The 21,212-nt window shown below is 32.3% G+C and overlaps 2 protein-coding genes across 5 annotated transcripts in view; both read right to left on the minus strand.

Annotated features, from left to right (window-relative positions):
- LOC111062828 (inositol-pentakisphosphate 2-kinase) overlaps positions 1–21,212 on the minus strand; it is a 216,739-nt gene that overhangs the window by 77,771 nt on the left and 117,756 nt on the right. The window contains exon 3 of the mRNA XM_039443125.1: positions 11,195–11,323. Coding sequence (XP_039299059.1) covers positions 11,195–11,323 — 129 coding nt within the window. The remainder of the gene's footprint in view (positions 1–11,194; positions 11,324–21,212) is intronic.
- LOC120354947 (protein BTG2-like) overlaps positions 14,308–21,212 on the minus strand; it is a 196,062-nt gene continuing 189,157 nt past the window's right edge. For 3 of the 4 annotated variants that reach the window (XM_039443130.1, XM_039443128.1, XM_039443127.1), the window contains one exon: positions 14,308–19,514. In XM_039443130.1, the coding sequence (XP_039299064.1) occupies positions 19,017–19,514 (498 nt within the window). In that variant the 3' untranslated portion in view covers positions 14,308–19,016. The remainder of the gene's footprint in view (positions 19,515–21,212) is intronic. The other variant, XM_039443129.1, reaches the window with a different exon arrangement.

Here is a 21,212-nt window from a genome sequence, read left to right on the forward strand (position 1 = left end):
GGCAATTTAGGATGGACGTCAACTGTAGAACGGTATTGTTCCAATCTCAATTATTTTTCCATATTGGTTTTTATTTTTAGAAATTCATTATTAATTAAGCCTTGAATCATGTTTTTAAAAATTTCATATAACTTTCATAGTCATTGGCAACAAGTTTATTTTAATTTTTAAAATTGATTAAATGCTCAAAATTCCATAACCTTCCTTAATTGTTTTGTATTAAAATAGATGTAGGATAACTAATTTTATAAAACCAAAATATGTTAAAATTCACATTTAAATTTCACAGAAATTTTAAATAAAATAAATCTGACTCCTAAAAAAAATGTTTTTCTTTCAAATTCCAAAAAACATCTAGTTGATAATATAAAAAAAAACAATTGCTTTTGCTCCACCATAAAATGCTACACAACAACAATTTTACAGTGTTCCCGTCTGGGAACTGGTAGATCCCCCTTTTATTACTTTCACCAAACAAGTCACCAATCATTTATTACAAATAATGATGAATACCACTGTTCAATCAATTTAATGTTACAATATGTTTTTAAATCTAAGTTTGAATGATCGTCCACTTCTGCAAATATAGAATTTTTCACAATCATTACATTTTAGTTTATATACTCCAGGGAGGTTGTGTTTGTCAGTATTGTCGGTGGTTTTGGGGGTGAGGGTGGCCATTAGCTTATTTTTGGTTTTGAAAGCCACCTTATAGCCTGCTTTTTTAAAAATTCTGGCAATTTTATTAGATTGGCTATTGATATATGTTAGTGTTATGAAGTGTTTTCTCTCATTTGTTGGTTTGGTTTCTTGGTTATATGCTTTTGCTTTTGTTTTTTGGTTTAGTTTATCTATTATATTTGGGTCATATCCATTACTCTGTGCTAGTTACTTTATTGTGTTGAGCTCATTTTTGTAGTTTTCTGGTGATAAGGGTATTTTGTTGAGTATATGGATCTGAATGCTGCATGTTTGTGCTGTGTTGGGTGGTTGGAGGAGTTGTGGATTAATGTGTCTGTTGTGGTTGGTTTCCTGTAAATGTTAAAGCTTAGTTTTTGGTCTGGATTTTTTGTGATTGATAGGTCGAGGAAGTTTATGGAGCTATTTTGTTAATATTCAGAAGTGAATTGTATTTTGTTGTTGATCTTGTTGATGTGTTTGCGGAGAACTTCACATTGTCTCTGGTTTCCCTTGAAGAGAATTATGACATCATATACGTATCTATACCAGAAAACTATCTTCTTTGATATTTCACTATTGAGGATGTGTTTGTTTTCAAAGTTTTGAATGTATATTTCTGCAAGTAAATTACTAATTGGTGACCCCATAGGTAAACCTTCATCTTGTAGATAGAACTTACTGTCATAGGTGAAATAGTTTTGTTTGGTTATTGTCTGCAGGATTTCAATAATTTCATCAGTTTTTTCTATTGGTAAGTTACTTTTTGTAAAGGAAGTCTCTGATTATGGATATAGTTTCATCGATTGGAATGTTAGTGTACATGTTTGTTATATCAAAGGATGCTAGGGTAGAGTTGAATGGAATGTAAGTATCTTTAAGTTTTGAGATAAGCTCATCACTGTTTTTGAGGTGTGTCTTGTTGTTTAGATCAATTACTTTTCTAAGTGTATGGTCTAGGTGTTTTGCAAGTTTGTTGGCTGGTGCTTCGCGGTAGTTTATTATGGGTCGGATGGGAATGTTGAGTTTATGTAATTTTGGGAGTGTTTGTAGGGTTGGTGCTGATGGGTGGACAAACATGCAGCATTCAGATCCATGCTCCATATACTCAACAAAATACCCTTATCACCAGAAAACTACAAAAATGAGCTCAACACAATAAAATACCTAGCACAGAGTAATGGATATGACCCAAATATAATAGATAAACTAAACCAAAAAACAAAAGCAAAAGCATATAACCAAGAAACCAAACCAACAAATGAGAGAAAACACTTCATAACACTAACATATATCAATAGCCAATCTAATAAAATTGCCAGAATTTTTAAAAAAGCAGGCTATAAGGTGGCTTTCAAAACCAAAAATAAGCTAATGGCCACCCTCACCCCCAAAACCACCGACAATACTGACAAACACAACGTCCCTGGAGTATATAAACAAATGTAATGATTGTGAAAAATTCTATATTTGCAGAAGTGGACGATCATTCAAACTTAGATTTAAAGAACATATCAATGCACTTAAAACCAAAACAGAATCAGCTTTTGCAACACATTTAAATGAAACCGGACACTCCTACACAAACATAGATACCAACCTTACAATATTGAAAGTAAAAAGAAATGTACACGAATTAAATACAGCAGAATAGTTTGAAATTTATAAAGCCACCATCCTAGATAGTAACAACATACTAGATGAACAGCTGAATTTCAAATCCCTCAAACTTTTTGATCACATAATAAACACTACAAATCTTCCTAACCATCAAAACATTTCCGGTCTACACCGTTGAAAACGATCGCTAGCCGATTGAAAGTACTTCAGTCAGTAAGTAAAAGTTTTTAATTATTTACTTAATAATTGACTGCATGTCGTGTTCAAATACATAATAAAGTGTGTTAATACAAAGCAGCTCGGAATGGATCAAGAAACCATCACCTTTAAGATAGTAGTGTGGTGTGTTGGGAGAGTCTGGCGAAAGGATGTTGATGTCTGAGTCCAAGAGGCCTTCAGATGGACAGTATTGAAACAGAAATTTGAAGACTTCTTTTTGGATTTGTGGAGTAGGGTCAGAAGGCAGGAGTTGATACTGTTCAGGGTTGGTGAGTTGCTGGTTGGCTTCATTGATGTAATCTGTGGTGTTCAGTAAGACTACAGTTGAGCTTTTGTCAGCTTTGGTGATGAAAATACTGGGGTCAGAGCAAAGGTCTTTGATGGATTTGAACTCTTGGGCTGTGAGGTTGGGAGTTGGAGTGAGGGATTCAATGAATTTTTTAGAGCTGACTTTGTTCAGGAGTAAATTGCAGAAGATTTCAACAGGGTGGTTGGCTGGGAGAGACTTGGGTTCACGATTGGATTTTGGGGCAAACTTATTGATGATTTGGTCAGAAGTAGTCGAGGGGGGAGGGCAAAAAGGGTCAGAAGTGTTGTTGCCACTGAAGTATACTTGCCATCTGAGATATCTTGTGAAGTGAACAGTATCAGAGAGAAGGTTTATGGCATTAAGTTTGGGAGTTGGGACAAAAGAGAGACCCTTGTTGAGGACTGATTGATCTGTAGGTGGAAGGTTTCTTGAGGATAGGTTGAGGACAGTGGGATTTTCAATGTTTTCCTGATAGATTGAAGGAGATGTAGATTGTTGGGGCAAATGTTTGGGTAAGGAGGGCAGGATATGGCAGGGTGGTGGTAGGTTCAAGAGTGAGGCAAGGCTGGGTTTGTCACTGTTGAGGGGGGGGGGTTTGGAATGATGCATTTGAAGAGGCAGGTTATTTTGTAAGTGGGATTTGTACAGGGAAGGTGAGAGTTTCTGTTTTTCCTTAGAGCACAATCTGATTTTTTGAGGATTTCTTCACAAATATTATATAGGGAAGGATCATTGTGAAGTTTAATCAGTTTGACAGAAGACATAAGTTGACCAAGATGGGAGTTGACAGATAGAGTGTACTTTTCATGAACAATATCAAGATACTGCAGTGAAATCTGATGTTGGAATTTGAATAAAGGTGGGTGGAATTTGAGAGAAAGACCAGATAGTGGGAGTTGTATTGATAAACCATTTGGAGGTATTTGAAGAAGTTTGCAGGTGGAGAGGAATTCAACATGACTAATGTATTTGGAGAGTTTTTTTTGGAATGGAAATGAATTTGTTGGAACCAGTAATTGCAAGCAAAGTTAGGATGAAATTGTAGCATGGTGTTTAAAATTGAGGGAACTGAGAGAAGGGATCCTGAGTACTATGTAAATGTGGAAGCAAGGAAGTAAGTAGATTGGGTCAGTTTAAGATAAATCATTTTTGCCATTTTTGTTTCTGGTGATTAAATACCCCCTAAATACCCCATAATGTCCCCTGAATATGTACCCTTTATCTCTCCATCCGTCTGCACAGCATATTCTGTGGTCTCTGCTGCTACAATTGACTCTCCGTGCGTACTCTGTGGTCACAACCGTTTGATTTCAAACTGTACCCACTCACTGCTCGGTTGAGGAAGGAAACTCAGTTTCCGAAAATGTCCATTTGTCCATTTCTAATGTAAGTTTCTAAGTATTTTCAATATATATATATATATATATATATATATATATATATATATATATATAATATATATATATATTAGAAGGAGTGTGCGGGGTGATGATGAGATAGTGCATTCAGGTATCTATTTGTATGGGTTAGTTTTTGGTATACAGAGTGTTCCAGACTGCCATTTTTGTTTCTGGTGATTAGAATGTCTAAGAATGGTAGTTTAGCTTCTTCTTCTATTTTGAGGGTGAACTGTATTTTGGGGTGTATCTGGTTCAACTGATCAAGGAAGAACTTCCAAACACATGCAGGAGTCAGTGTAGCTAAAACTGTGCTCTGAGGATGTCATGTGAGATAATAGCAAAATGTCAGCAAGTAAGTAAAACTGTTTATCGGATGTACCTGGTTGATATTAGCATATATATATATATATATATATATATATATATTATATATATATATATATATATATATATATATATATATATTATATATATATATATACATAAGTTATGGTTGGGGAAACACACTTGCAGCTTGTACAGCAAAAATTCTTTATGAATTTGGAGTTGTTTGCCAAGTTCATATAGAATTTACTGTTGGGTGGAAAGCAAGCTATGGACACAATAGATTTATACTGAGATTATCTAAAGCATAAGGACGTTTCATTTTAATCTTACAGTTGGAGAGACATGGGTACATTTCACTTTAATCTGGCAGTAACAGACATAGTATAGAGGGGAAGGATGATTCACTTGAATCTGGCAGTAAGATAATTCACTTAAATCTGGCAGTAAAATGATACACTTGAATCTGGCAGTAAGATGATTCAGTTGAAGCAGTAGAGGGAATTTCTCAGGGAAATTTCTATTCTTCCACTTCTTCTTCTCCTCCTTCTTCCTTCTTCTCCTTCTTCCTTCTTCTTTTTCTTCTTCCTCTTCATCTCCTTCTCCTTCTTCTTTGTCCTTCTTCATGATGATCATCATCTTCTTCTTCTCCTTCATCTTCTCCAATGGAGTGGGTGGGGAAAATCTATTTTTAGAAATCTATTTCAGGTTGGGGAGGGGAGGAAAAGCTATTTTTGGGTGCAGGGTGGTGTGGTGTGAGCGGGGGAGGGGAGGGCAACTATGATGGTGGAGGGGGGAGGGAAGCTATTTTGAGAAAAAACATGCTTGAATCCGCAATTGTCATCTACTGGTATGTGAAGAACAAAGCTGCTCAAATCTTAAGAAAATTATTTATTATTCAGGAATTTGTAAATATATGATCTCAATATGATATAATATTTATGCTTTAATGTGATGTACTCAAATTTTGACTTTGTCTTGTGCTTTTTGGCTGGCTGACAATAACACTCTATTTATTATTCAGTTCGACAATATATTTGAACAAGAATATTTAAAGAGTAATCAGCTATATTATAGAATAAATCTAATTTCAATGATATTAATTCAAATTTTAAATTAAATATTATTTAAAAATATTAGATAAATTCAGTCCTATTCCTTGTATTTATAAAGTATTTTTTCTCAGAAATTTGAATGGTGTACCAGTCACATTTGTAGATGATACAGCTTTCTCTTATTGCAGTACAAGTAAGCAAAATCTGAATTTGATGAAGCAAGTAGATCTTAATAGACTGCTTTCCTAGTTCAATATAAATTGCTTGTATCAACTTCTTATGGAAAAAGGAAGTTTTTTAAATGAGCACTACAAAATCAATTTGTAAGATGGAATTATTTTTCTACAACAGCTGGTGAAAAACTTGCTAACGTACATTAAATAGCTTATTTTAGAGTAGGGAACCACAGTGGCAGTGGGCAACAGCTAAGTTATTTATTAACAGTTAGTTATTTCACGATTGCTACAATTAGCTTAGGTACTTAATTGTTCACATCAGCAATAGCGACTGTTACAGTATTTATAGGAATTAATATCAATAACTTGGTAATAAATTAAATAAATATTAATTTTGCAGTAAAATGTTGTATGGTATTAAATTTTCTCACAATAATCACATCATCTATTAAAACCTAGAAGAATAATAATTTCGTCTTTGATCACTGGTTCAAATCATCAATACTATTCACTAAGTCAATCATATTCATGATGATCTTTCTTATTGAAGGCAAATACTGCAGTTGTAGAAATATATAGTGAGTAATTCGAGTGTAAAGCTTCTTTATTGATCTCGCAAAATAAACATGCTCCAATACGCATCGCGTGGTTACTATTCTGCTCAAGCAATGAAGTGGCGCTTACGCTCCTAATACATAACAAAATTAATTCATGCTACACAAACAAAAAAAGTTCATAGGCATTTAAAATAAAAAAGTTCAAAAATTGTCATCACAGACACACGGTCCATACTCAGATATTGGCGTGGGGTGAAGCCAACTCCTGATTATTGCCGCACTCACACTGCCAATGCTTCCATTCATCCTTGATGCTCTTGCAGGGCCTACTGACTCAGAACAACCGAGACAATATCAAAAAGAAAGCCAGAAGATCCTCCAAGGATGCCTGCAAGCATCGTCAAAGGGTGTGTGGCAATAATCAGGTGTTGGATCCCACGCTAACATACATACATTTAAAAATATGAGCCGTTGATTTTATAAGGATTTGAGAATATTCTCATTTTACTTGGCCATGAGATGGTATGGCATGATCTTTGTCTGTGATACAAAAATAATTCTATCTTGAAAATTAAATTTGTATTGCACATTTGAATACATCCGTTTCACGTAAGTCACCCAAATTTATTTATTTTTGTATGACCCTTGGCAGCTGCCATCCCATGTCAGTTGTAGTGAAAGTAATTATTCTGATTATGGTACTTAGTCCAGTCACGAGGTAGAGAAAGAGGGCCGTTTGGGGAATTAATTCCGAACACACTAAATTTCTCGCGTAATGATTGTGGGGTATTGGATAGCTCAAATACAAAAAGTTTACCTACTAGATCTGGAGCTTTTTACAAAGTGTCCCAAAAACCACGTATTTTCGGTTGATACCTTCGGACAGAAAAAAATCATCCTCACATTTTAAGCAAGATAATTATTATGTGATTACAGGCCATGTACTATGTGTACTAATCTCCTACAGAATCAGCTTTCCCTTAATTAGTTGCACAAAATCCTGTTTTTTTCTTCATTGCCTGAGCTAGTATTGTGGGGATATTGGACAATTACGATTTTTCGATTATGCAGTTATTGTTACTCGTGGAATACTAGATATGGAAAATTATAAATCCAGTCAAGGTAGTAGATAATTCTCCTCTTTGCATTCCAATAAACTATTCTATACTCATACGATACAAATAAAAGTTATAGATAAATAAAAAAATGCCGAATTTCATTTTTCCGTTTTTTCTCGATTCTACTAATAATCAACAGCCCCCAAATTGAGACTGATACGAGATGGAAACTTGCGATTGGTCTCAAATTGTATGCGTGCCTCTCCACTAGAAAATACTGAAAATAAGTTCATTTAACGGGTGAGTCTGATAGAACATGATCTGATAAACCTATATTTAAGTGCAAAATCTCAATTTGAGGTGGTTAAAGCTGAAAATCGGATGTTCTTCGAAATAAAAGGAACATTGTTATAAGGTGAACTATTGCAATTATAAATAGCATTTTGGAAATTTTTACTAAATATTTATGTAGAAGACTGACTCATTGGGTTGATTTCTGTGGCATACTAGAAGAGAGCCAATCTGGTTCAGAAAAAATCGAAGCTGCTTAGACAACATTTTCGTAATGAACACTCTTATTAAGTATTATCACAGAATTAATAATAGCATTATAGGAGTTTTCTCTGGTATTATTTAATGAATAAAAGCAAGAAGTTTTTCGCCGTTTACGTGGATTATGAGTCCGCGTTTGACTCTGTTCCTCATATAGGGCTATGGAATAAGCTGGGATCGTTAGTTGTGAGTAGAAATATTTTGAGAGTCTTACAAGAATTATATTCGAAAGCTTGCTTTAGTATTGAGGTTCAGGAAGAGGATCATTGTAAAGTGCAATCACAGCCCATACAGGTGACAAAGGGGGTTTTGTAGGGGAACTCTTGGAGTCCACTCTTATTTGCATTGTACATATCAGACATGGAATCATTCTTTAGACAGAGGGGATTGAGTGGCCTGCGTCTTGGAAGGGATCATGATATTTTAATGCTGCAATATGCAGATGATATCGTCATTTTTGCAGACAATATTCTAGATACTAGAAATAAAGTTTGTTGTTTGTTTGAATTTAGCGAATCACTGGGGCTAAAGATAAACTATCATAAGACAAAAGTAATACCATTCCACAAGGGACGTCTTAGTAAAATGGGGAGTATTGCATGTCAGGGGGGGAAAATGGTTTTTGCAAGGAATATAATTATCTGGGAGTAGTTTTTCAGTCATCAGGTTGTTTCAAAAATGTGTGTAGTAGAGCATTAAATAAATCTAAAGTAAAGACCGCTGCACTTATGAATACCTTATCAAAGCTCAAATCTGATACTTGGGAGACTAAGACAACGTTATACGAATCTATCGTGATTCCAGCTATGCTCTATGGAGCTGAAATTTGGGCGCAGGGCATGGAAGAAGCATTAGAGAAGGCTCAATTATTGTTCTTTATAGAAGAGTACTGTTACTGGGGCGGGCTTCACCAGGATGGGCAGTTAGGTTGGAAATTGGTCGACCTCATTTAAAATTCTATATATTCAAGTTGAGTCTATTATGACTCATAAAAATTCTAAATATGTGTGAGTTTAGGTACCAGTACGTTTGCTATAGAGTTCTTCTGGAAGCTGAGTTTGGGGAACGAAATTGGGTTACCCACGTGAAATCTTGGCTTCGCACATTGAACTTCGGTCAAGTCTGAGGAAATGATGGTTTTTGTAGGGTTGATCTCATTACTACACTAGCGAATAAACACTACAAGCGTTTATTGGATGATTATAGGACACATATTAGGAATGAAGATGCCCAGCATGCGTTCACATCGCAGAGCTGTGGCATGTATTGGAGAATAAACCCTAATTCAGAAATGTCAGAATTGTTGTCATGTAGGAATCTGATTAATGCTTCAAGATGCGTGACTCAGCTCAGAATTCCCACTGTCTTGGGAACTATACTCAACTTTGGTAGTAGAAGATATTTACTTGACATTAATAAAGCCTGCCCATCTTGCAACACTCAGAATGAGTCTTTGAGCCATTTTCTATTGAGCTGTGGAGTATATCAGGATGTAAGAGAACAGTACATTGCGACGTATGTATATAATATTGTGGACGATAGAGATAAGATTATAGTTTTACTCTCAAATTTCTCAAGGCAAGGAATAATAGATATTTATTCATACACTGTGGTATCATTAAATAGAAGAGGATATGCTGTGGTGTGCCATAATTGATAAATTTGCAATGTGCCATTTTTTAGTGTACAAGTGGCATCGTTTCCTGATGATGCTATTGATCCTAGATCATTTATTCTGTTTGTTATACCTAGTCTTTATTGTATTGATGTTACAAATTGTGCTTTTGTGATTAACAATTTTTCCCTGATAATGCTATTGATCCTACATCATTTATTCTGTTTGTTATGATCTTTATTGTATTGATGTTACAAATTGTGCTTCTGTGATTATCAATTTTTCCTTCGTCTGCTCTGTTTTTGATAATTTTGTAATTTATGTATTTATTATTGACGTTCGTGTGCAACTCTTTGTATAGGGCATGGCCCATATGACAAATAAAGATTTCTATTCTATAAGGTGCACCTATAAATCTATCTGAGATAGAACGGTCTACCTGATATCATCAGGTTGTAGAGCACAAAATTATGCCCAGGGCGATTTTAAATCATGAATTTAAATTGTTGAAATCGAAAGATATGGTCGTTAAAAAACGAAAATTCCTACAAATTTCGTTTTTCCGAAAATTTGACTCCTTTTTGAAAAATTGTAACTAAGCACTCAATGAAGATAGAGAGCTCCGATTTATTTCATTTATTATCTAGGAAAGGTGAAAATAAAATGCATTATTTTTTGAGCACCTTATAAAAGCTCCAGGGATATAAGGTCAACTTTTTGTATTTAGGATGTCCAATACTCGAAATTATTGCACGAAAAAAGTAGGTAGTGTGTTCGGAGTTTTTTCAGCACAAAAAGTACCTGGTGACTGGACTAGCTGTGGTACAAATACTGATTCTATTGATCTCTTTTCTGTTTAGGGCTACTTGTAATATAAATAGCAATACAAATCTCAGTAGGCTACCCTTTTTGAATTATTTTTTCACAACATATTTCGGAAACATGTTGTGATAAAATAATTCAAAAAGGGTACTGAGATTTGTATTACTATTTGATTCTATTAGGTATTTAGGTCTAGTAGAAGATGAAAAACTCTCTTAGTCTTGAAAAATTATATTAGCCATCTTCTAAAAAAGTTTTATCACATTAAAAATTTATTCCATCAATTGCGCTAAGTCAACATTATTTTGCTCTGGTAGATTTCAAATTAAGTTATGGCATCAAATACTGAGGATCTACATACAAAACTCAGCTATTACCTTGAATTGTGCTATAGACATAGTTCTGTGAAGGTAAGTACTATGAATGGTGTAAAAAGGATCTTTTCTGATTTTCCAATCTTCTAACTGTTTGCCATTGCGATATAAATATGTTTTCAAGGTTTTATCATGAGAAAATCGAAATAATCGGCGAACGTTTGAGAATTTTCATTATACATGCTAGAAGTGTATTCAACAACTTACTAAGAAATCCCAAGGCATATGATAAGTCCTGTCATTAATGTTTCTTTCGTTTGTTTGTATTTTTTGTCAGAATATATTACAGAACTGTTGATAAAGATTTCTATTCTATTATATAGATTATTGTGAAGTTATTTTAATTTGAATTAAAATATTTAATATTAATCATTCCAATAAAATTATTTAATGGTAATGATCATCCAATAAGATATTGCAATATGTTTACTCACATCTGGTAGGGCAAGTACCAAGTTAGCATTGCCTTCTCCTCTATAGCGCCAATTTCTCTTCTTCAAATCTAGGGTAAAAATTGGCTGTTCGTTCAATTCTGGCCAATTACCCATGATTTCTGGTTGCATCTGTTGAGAAAAATAGGAATCAGAAACGTCACTAAATGCGAGTAAAAATCTCATTAAATAACTTAATTCCATTTTATTTATTGGTACATAGGCTACATTCTTTTTTACAGTATACACTGTCAGAGCAGGTGCCTCATCAAAATCTTAATAACTGATTCAACTAATTACTGATATTACACGAAACATATAATCATCATTATCGATAAAATCTTTGATACTATGACATTTACAAGTAGCTAAGCTTATTGAATATATGTTCAATGTTTAATCGTAAATTTGGTGAAGTCAATTTGAAATTAACTGAACAGTTTCATTCCTATGTGATATGGAGATAGCGAAAATAAATTAAATCTATGGGCTAATAGTACCTACGGTACTTCTAATATTTCTAGTATCATATTAAAATTTCAAATCAATTAGGCCTACTTTGAAATAGGTGCAGATTACTAAATCAACGAATAGAATTATGTTGCCCACTATTTAAAATACCAAAGGTAGGCTACTAAGTGGTCCTATAGTTTTGTTTTTTTTTTTTAAACTTGACTTAGAATATATAAAGAAGGACCACTTAGTACCTTTAATATATTTTAAATAGTGGGCAACATAATTCTATTCGTTGATGTATTCATTATACCACACATGTTCCTGACTACCTGCTTTTGCAATACGAGTACCTATTTTATTTGCACTACGGTATTGGTATTAGGCCTACCCCATAGTATAATTCCATACCGAATAAGAGATATAATCCATGGTAGATCTAAACCGGTTTTATAATATTTTAAGCTATCATATATTATTTATAGTTACCGTATTTAATTAAAGCTATCATATACTATCATATTCATATACAATGAAAAACTGTTCATTTTTATGCGGTTATTATCATGGCATTACCATATTAAGAACATGTTAAAATGAATAATTTCTTGAAAATTCTTCAAGAAAAAATGATGAGATAGGCTATAGCCTATAAGAAGTACTATGAGAATTATCTGCACCAATCAATATTTTACCATATGAAACTTATCATATTGTACCCAAATTAGTGATTTATAAGTAGGCCTACATCGAATTGGGTAAGGTATTTATAACCATCAATGAGTAACGTCGACATCATAGAATTATGAATAATTAAGGGTGGGGGGAAATCCTAAAACCCCTGCAACTTAGTACTCATATACCTAACATAGTTTTATTTGAAATGTGTCACTTCAATGAAATAAATGATTCACTTATAGTAGTATTCGCATGAAAATAAAAGTAAGTGTACCAACAGGTACAGTTATGTCTTCCACATTGCAGTAGATATTGATTAAAATAGTTGAAATTGTCAAACCACAACGGTAAGGCATGCATGTTTATCATGTACACACACATGCTCGTCATTCATGTTTTGTCATCAGCGAGAGGTTTCTAGCAAAAATTAGCAACCAATAGAAATAAATAAATAACTGGAAAAATACAAATAAAAATGATAGAAAAATAATTTAACCTCAAATCATTTCATTATCATATATTTTACAAATTTGGGAATATTAACTGTCTATTCTTTGTATGTATTATTTAGTGTTAGCTATGTACATAGTAATCTGGATTTTTCAAAATTTAATAGTGACTTTTATGGATATGAAACCAGAAATAGGAATAATATCAGAGTTTAACAGCTCAGGTTCACCACCTCACAAAAAATCTTCTGTACACATCTGTTAAACTGTACGCCTACAATTCATTACCACTAGAAATTAAGGCATTGCCTCTTACAATCTTTAAAAGGAAATTAAAAACTGTACTGAAAGTTTATATAACATACAAGAATTTTATGTAATTGACTGGACCAAATATTTGTAGGTTAATATCATTTGCATGTATTAATTGTATTACCGTATGTTTTATCTAGTACCTATTTTTGACGTTTATCAATGCATTGCTAACAATGTCTATGATAATAAAGATTCTTATTCATATTCTTAATAGAGCAGCAAAGAAAAAGAAACAAAGCCTAACCTAACCCAAAAATTTTGCTCAAGCCCTTTTGATGTGATGACACAGCAATGTGTGACAACATTTTTTGTATCATGAATGTCCTACCATTATTGGCCAGCCTAAGAAAAGCCTGTTGGTGATAAAACCCCTACATTGTAAGAGTTTTCCAATTTTCATAAAAAACATTAATTTATACAGACATTTTCCTAATAATTGAAAAATTATGTTTTCATATTTGGTGGAAAAACAAATTGATTCAGAACTGAATAATCATGCACTGTGGAAACAATTTTGAATCAGTTTTCAATGCATATGTCGTTTCTAACCTCTCTTTACCATTTTTGCTTGTGTTGGAGATGTCCTATAGGCTATGCATGTTGATACATAAATGAATCAATAATATTGTAGAATAATGATTGCGGCATGAGTAGCCCGCATGCAAACTGTAAGGCCGTTTTAGACAGCTGTTTCACGTATATCAGCGTATTAATACGCAACCTATGAACAGTTCATACCAAAATATATTATTTTCATTTGATAGTGTCATTGTTTAGCTCAGAGCGCCAACGAGACAGAGCAACGGATATGTTAAAGACATGTATTGAGTAGCGTCAGCGACGCGATCAACACGTACATTTCAAAAGAAGTCTCTAAATCTACGTACGGCGGGCGGTACTTTGCAGAATGCCAGTGAATTGCCAATATATTCACTGACAAAGTGTGTATACATTTTTATGGGCCCTTCTGTATTATTGTACCATATATTACCTACTAATATCATCGGACCACAATATATATATGAACTGTTTATTCTTATAGGCGTTGAAGTCTGATCAGTAGGTACGAATATTGTACAATAATATTGAATGTCTAGGGACTGCTTTACCCAAGTGTATAAAGAACTTTTTAAAAACTTCAAGACTTCATAGAACACATTGACAACAGTCAAATGCGAGTAAAAGGAAAGAGGAATTTGAATCATACACGAACAGAGAAAGTTTATGCTTTCAATGAACAATTATTCTTTATTACAAACGTAGAAAATTACTTAGTATAATAATAGGATATTCATAAAGGAAAACTCCAATTGATGTGATTAAGAACGGAAAAATATGAAATATTCCAGGGCAAAAATGTGATATCATTAATAATTGTTGAAATTAATTCTTGTTTCGAAGTACAATCAGGTTGAGAATTTTTACAGGTACTTTCGTAATAAATAGCATCATCCCAATCATAATATTAAGGTATGGGTAACTTATTAATGCCGGGATGGACTAGTAACAGAATCGGAAATTCCAATATAAATCTTCATTTTTGAATTCAACATAAAAATCTATCGATGGGCATCAAAGTATTAATTTTGAAAAATATTATGAATGTAATAAAAAATATGAATGCATTCTATAAATGTTTCACGAGATGGTATTGTATTTTATTTGAAGAGTCGCATTTTCGACACTTGATACATAGAGATGGTGAAAAGAATAATCAACAAAAGAACCGTATTCCCAATTCAATTTAACAACATAATGGAATATTTTGTACATATATTTAAGGCGAAATTATTTTTCCAAACTCAAGTGGTTAGTAGAACTGATTAATAATGAAGTTAACAAAGATATTACACGTAAGAAAAATGAGGTCGTGGAACATTTAAAGAGTTCATTCAAATTATTGGATATGCATTTTCAGGATGGCTTTACAAGCCGTAACTTTGATATATGATTCATAAATTCCTCCTCAAATTAGGAACCAACGAGATTGAATCCTGAAACTTCATGGATGAGCTATTGAACTTATAAAACCTTAATAGGATAAAATATTACATTATAACATACATATTCTAGGTTAAAAATTTCAATTCGTGAGTCATAATATACAACGGTTTACTAATAGTACTAAAAGGACAGTAAGTGTCCATTCAATATCCAAGCAAGGGTTTTGATACCAAAAAACCAATTACAATAAAGCCACGAAGTTACAGAATTCTAGCTCGTAAGGTGTATTTAATTCTCACTTGAATGGTTCACTCTATATGTTATTATAAACCTATTAAAGCATGAAAATCACCTGAAAATATACTCAATTTTTTATAAGTTTAAAAAATTACGAATATCACTTTTTTTAATAGTTAAGACAAGTTCCTTGTACTTAACTAACAGCAATCAATCTCAAAGAGTTCGATTTCACACATTTTTGTCTGTTTTAATGTTTATAATGGTAAAATTATAAGCATCATTGATCTTTCATATACAAATATAAAATTTATGACATTAAATATCTATAAATACATCATGAAGATTACAAAACTAGAACACTCTATCAATCAATTTGAAATGATGAATGAAGCGTATCTATTTTTAAATAAAGCCAATTTCAACGCGAACAGAAGCAATTGATCTTCAAATAAACAAATATTTCCAGTGAGTAGCTCACCATCTTATACAGAATTATAAAATTTCTTTGGAGATACAATAAGTCATATTTGAATTTTTTCTGTACATATTGATAAACTTTTAATAAACAACATAAAATATATTACAAGGCTCCCTGTAACTCAAGTATTGATTACAATCTGCAATATTTCTACAAATATAATACAAGTCGTTCTAGTAGTTGACCAACATTAAAAAAGAAACAAGACATGAGTGACAAGAAACAAGTCCAGAAATTAATTTGAAACTGAGATAATTGTAATTTTGATCGAAGTGATTTATTGTTGCAGAGGCAAGAAATTAGAAATACAGTTTTCTTTGGTGTAATATTTGAAAGTACACTTGTGCTGTACTATTTGGAAGTTGTCTTTCTAACAATGCCATCTCCGAATAATAAATGATATTATTTCAAAACAAGGTAAGCACTTTTCAGAGTACGCAATTTTCTAAAACTACAGTATTAAGAGTTTGAAGTTTAATAAAAAAAAATCATATAAATGATTGAATCAAATAATATTTGTTTCCTTTGAATTAAATTAATTGAAATTTGAACCTCATCACACTCACTTGAGCTACAGGAGAACCAATGCAATTGACTTAGAATATTAAGATAAATTCATGGCTCACATGAATATATTATATTAATAAGTGAAATGAAATTACACCAATGAAAAGAAATATAATCATATCGACTGAATATACAATAAAACATTTACAACTGAATACATGCTTGAATGATTCAATATTTCAGGTAACATAATTCAAAACGTATTCATTCTTACAACAGACCAAAATACGAAAAAAAATAATTGAAAGGTTGAGTCCCTAAAACTTTAAAAAATTACAAGTCATGTGTAAAAATCACAATTTTCCGACACATATTTATGGGATTTTAATTGGCTGGATGCAAGAAAACGTTCAGTCTAATCCAAGGCCACAATAATACTGTGTAATTTCTATTTAAAAACATTTTAACCGGTTTCAAAGGCACGTGAAAAATGTTGCTGTATACTAAATCAACTGAAAATATCAAGCACCCTGAATTTTCAAGACTTAAAATTTTTTGATTCTGTATAAAATGTAAATTCATTTCATAAAATATAGAATTTTTTAAATGCAATCTTTCATAAAATATAGAATTTTTTAAATGCAATCTTTCACACTAGAAGCATCAAATTTTTTTTTGTTTGAGAATAGTCAGAAGCTGCAAAACGTATCATAGAAAGACATTCTATAATAACTACTTAAATTAGTAAGTCTTCTCTCTGTAACAACAACCTTCTAGTACAAAAAATTGTGTACCTTTAACATCATCACTATTTACATTGAATAAGCTACGAAATGTCTACTCATTTTTATAATATAAAATCACAATGTGACACTAAGCTACACTGAATTACAAAGACATTTCCAATCACAGTTACACAAAATATTTTCATTTGTACTCCGTCTATCGACCTGAATGCTAATCCAGTCTTTATCATGAAAAATAATAGTTCTTCTTATAAGTCTAATGTAACAGGTTTCCATAATATGGCTTCTTAATGAAATAAAAATATCATTTTTTTGAAAACTCGACTGACTCTTATACTTGCTTTTCTAAAAATGTCTATTTATGACATTAGATCCCAGTGTAATAGATGGATTTTATAATCATAATGAAGTGCTGCAAAAGAAGTAGAAGTAGTTCCCTGTTAATCAATAGAATATTTATAGAATAAAATAAAGTTATTCAATAGAAGTAGTTACCTGCAGTAGTAGATTCAAGAGAAAATATGTGATTGCAAAGAAACAGATACTAATTATGATAAATCATAAATATGTTTTTAAATTAACGGTAAGATACCAGAAAGACAACTTGTTTTTTAGAAAATAAAATGAAACTGATGGAAAGATTAATTTCAGCGATGTCTGAAATCTTTATAGTGAACACTATTTTTTCGTAAACCGTTGAATAATTTACCCCATCCTATACAGGATAATAATAATAATAATTTAAATCTTTGTTGTTTTAGAAATTTTGCGACAGAAAGTTAAAAATCAAAACTTTAATTCCTCTGTTTTTCAATAAGATAGTATAAACCGCAATTTTTTATTGCACTATTAGTTTCAAATTGCATGGCCAAATAAATTAAATATTACTTATACGGAAATAATTTTTCAATGCATTTACTTGAATATAAACTGGATTACTGTAAGAGAGAAAAATTGAAATGCGAATCTTAAATGAAAGAGAAGAGATAAAATATTACATTTTAGCAATTCATAAAAGATTTCAGTTTCATATCTAAAATTGTGTATAGAGCCGAGCATGTTGAATGTAGAAATTCGGCATTGAATGGGTCCATAATATAGATTATTAGATAATTCAGTAATTACATTTTCCATCATAAAGTGTACTTGAAACTATACAGAAATTATTATTTTTTTTTTAGATTGAATAATTGATAGAATATGACATATTTCACTTGTCTTTGTTTTATTGTTTCGACACTTTTCTGAAGTTTTAAATCACATATATTCTCTTTTCAACAGTGAACGGTAAAATATCATAATTCATAAGTAATCTGAACAGATATTTTGTATTAAATGGAGAAAAAAAATTTTACTTAATAATAATATTCATCGAACAAATAATAGTTTAGTTGGTAATAATAAAAAATAAGAATACATGAACCAGCTCAAAATCGAAGTCAAGAATAAAAAGACTGAAATAATAAGAAAACGATAGGCTATTAGAAACAATAATTGTAACAAGCAGAAAACTAAAATGAATCATGAAGTAGTATTATGTATTTCATGACTAAATACCTCAGGGTAGCTGTAGATTACAACGGCTCAAGGGCTAAATTGGCTGATAATAATTACAAGCTGGTCAGAGGTATTAAGCCATGAAATACACACTAGTTCAAAAACAAAATTAAGAAAATCAATGTGAATATCTAATTTATTGCTGATAATTTGTCAGAAAACTGAAATAAAAAATGAACTACTTCAAAATTGAGAATGAAAGAAAACCATGTAAAAATAATGTTTGTTTATATTAGTCAGGAAACTAAAATAAGACATAAATGAAAAGTAAGATTCAAAGTAAAGAGCCGATTATCGTTCATGATGGTATTGTCAGAATACTAAAATTAGAACTGAAGAAAAGTAGCTATGAAAACCTCAAAACACAAGACCCATTAGCAAGGTTGAAGATCACAGTAAAAATACTTAACAATAAGATCACTTAGGCTTTCATCAAAATAATAATAGAGATCAAAAAATTAAGCAGATGATGATTGGGCCACCATGAGGAACTGAGCAGCCAAACTTTGAGCATCGATTAATTTCTTACATCTGTCCAACACGTCCAAGCTTGTTTCCAGTTTAGGGATGGGGTCGGGAATGAAGCCCTGGATATCCTCGATGTCGGGCACGAACACAGCCATTACACTTCCATTCTCGCCGATGCGGTAGCTGACCTCATTCGGGTCCACCCACATGGTGAACTCTAGTGGAAGCCAGCTGCGAATGAGTTTGGCACTGAGTCCGGTGATGTGAGCGACGGCCGTGATCACAGGATCACTGTGCTGGTTGACGCGGATGCATCGGTAGGCAGAGCCACGGTGCGGCGACAGTGGGAACCAGTGGTTGTGGTAGCGGGTCACCATTACGGCCACCAGAGCGTCTCGCAGCGAGATTGTCATTTCCCTGGACAAGCGGTCGCGAGAACGCATCAGCTTCAATAGGAACAAGCTCGCTCGATTAATTTCGTTCAGCATCTGCAACACAACAATTCCTCTAATGTCAGGTGTTCACAAAAACAAATTCAATCAAGGAGATGAGATTGGAACAACTGCAAATCTACAAACGCAATCAAGAACAGTAAATGTGAACTTCCTCTGAACTCAAAACTGTTAGAAAATATTAATTATTTTTTATCTTCAAAAATTAATGTGAAATTGACTCATACTTGTACTTGAACAATAAAACTATTGGGATAAATAAAGTTGTAATAATACAGAGTGGCCCAGAAGTTACTATTACCTTATTAATCATAAAACAAGACTTGTGACTCATGTGGGTTGCTTTAGTCAACATACAGAAGGTTTTTGAAATAGAACGAAAATCTTCGTAGTGGCTCTCTTGCATCAAAATAAAGAAACAAGTTCCAGTAAGCATGGGTCTTAAAATGCTTTGTTACCGAGATGATGATGGCTGAAGATTGCATATTTTTACTAAATTTATAATTTTTTTTGGTCTCCATGAGGGTACTAAAATGATCAAACTATGTGAAATCAAACCTATTGGTATAAACTCAAATAGGAGTATGTAACTTCAATGATTGTTGAGAAAATTGGGAACATATTCAAATTCAAATGGAAAACATACCAAAAAATGTAATTTTTCAATTTAAAAGGGATATAACTAGGATACTTTTTATTGCTTAACGGTATTTCAAGTCAAAGGCAATTGTAGATAGTTCAATTCTGGAGAAAAACTTTCACTCACTATGTTACCTAAATGCACCCAAACCTAATAAATCAGGACTCAGAAGGAGACAGAACAGAAAAATTAGCAATTTTTAAAATCTTTGCTCTGATTAACAAAATAACAGTATTATAAGGTTTGGATGCTTTTTAGAAAGCATAGTAGTAGTAGTCCTAAGTAGTAATTGAAAATTTTTTCTTCAGAATCAAATCATCTGAAATTCTCTCTGATTTAGAATATCGTTTAACAATAAGAATACTAGTTATATTCCTTTTAAATTGAAAATTACTGCTTTGACGAATTCCCATTACCTCAACAATCATTTCATATACCTCAGATTTCTCAGCTGATCTCATAAAAGAATCGATTACTCAAATATCCTCATGAGGCCACAAAGTAATAAAATGAAAAACATGTACAATCTTACGCCATAATTATTATCTCGGTAATAAAGCATTTTAGGACCCTTGTTTACTGAAACTTTTTTGTTAATTTTAATTTCAGAAAACCACTCACGATATCTGTCGGTCTATTTCAGAAACACTCTGTACATCACAATTAATGTTATATTTCTCAATTTCTCATTATGAAATATGCATTGGGAGTATAAGATTATTGAGAGATATGAGAATTACATTAAGAATGGAAAAATAAAAAAATTTTATTCCATCTTGAAAATTAAAATATGAAACTCGAAAAACATCGAATAATCTTCATAATAGGAAAAATCTTTGAAGAAACTTGATACAATAAGACATTTTTATGTTCTTCCAAGTCTCAACTATTGGGAACTATGTTATACCCTTAGACCAGTAATAGAATAGACACGCCCCATTGTATATATTCATACTGAAAGTCGATGAAGCCAACATCTACTGCCATATCGCCCCATCGTGACGTCAGCATTATAAATAATATATAATCATATGTTCTTAATTATATAATTTTAGTTCTTTAATAATTTACTTCCATCTGAAATAGACACAATC

The sequence above is a fragment of the Nilaparvata lugens genome, chromosome X (assembly GCF_014356525.2).
Source record: "Nilaparvata lugens isolate BPH chromosome X, ASM1435652v1, whole genome shotgun sequence".
NCBI classification, from domain to species: Eukaryota; Metazoa; Arthropoda; class Insecta; order Hemiptera; family Delphacidae; genus Nilaparvata; species Nilaparvata lugens.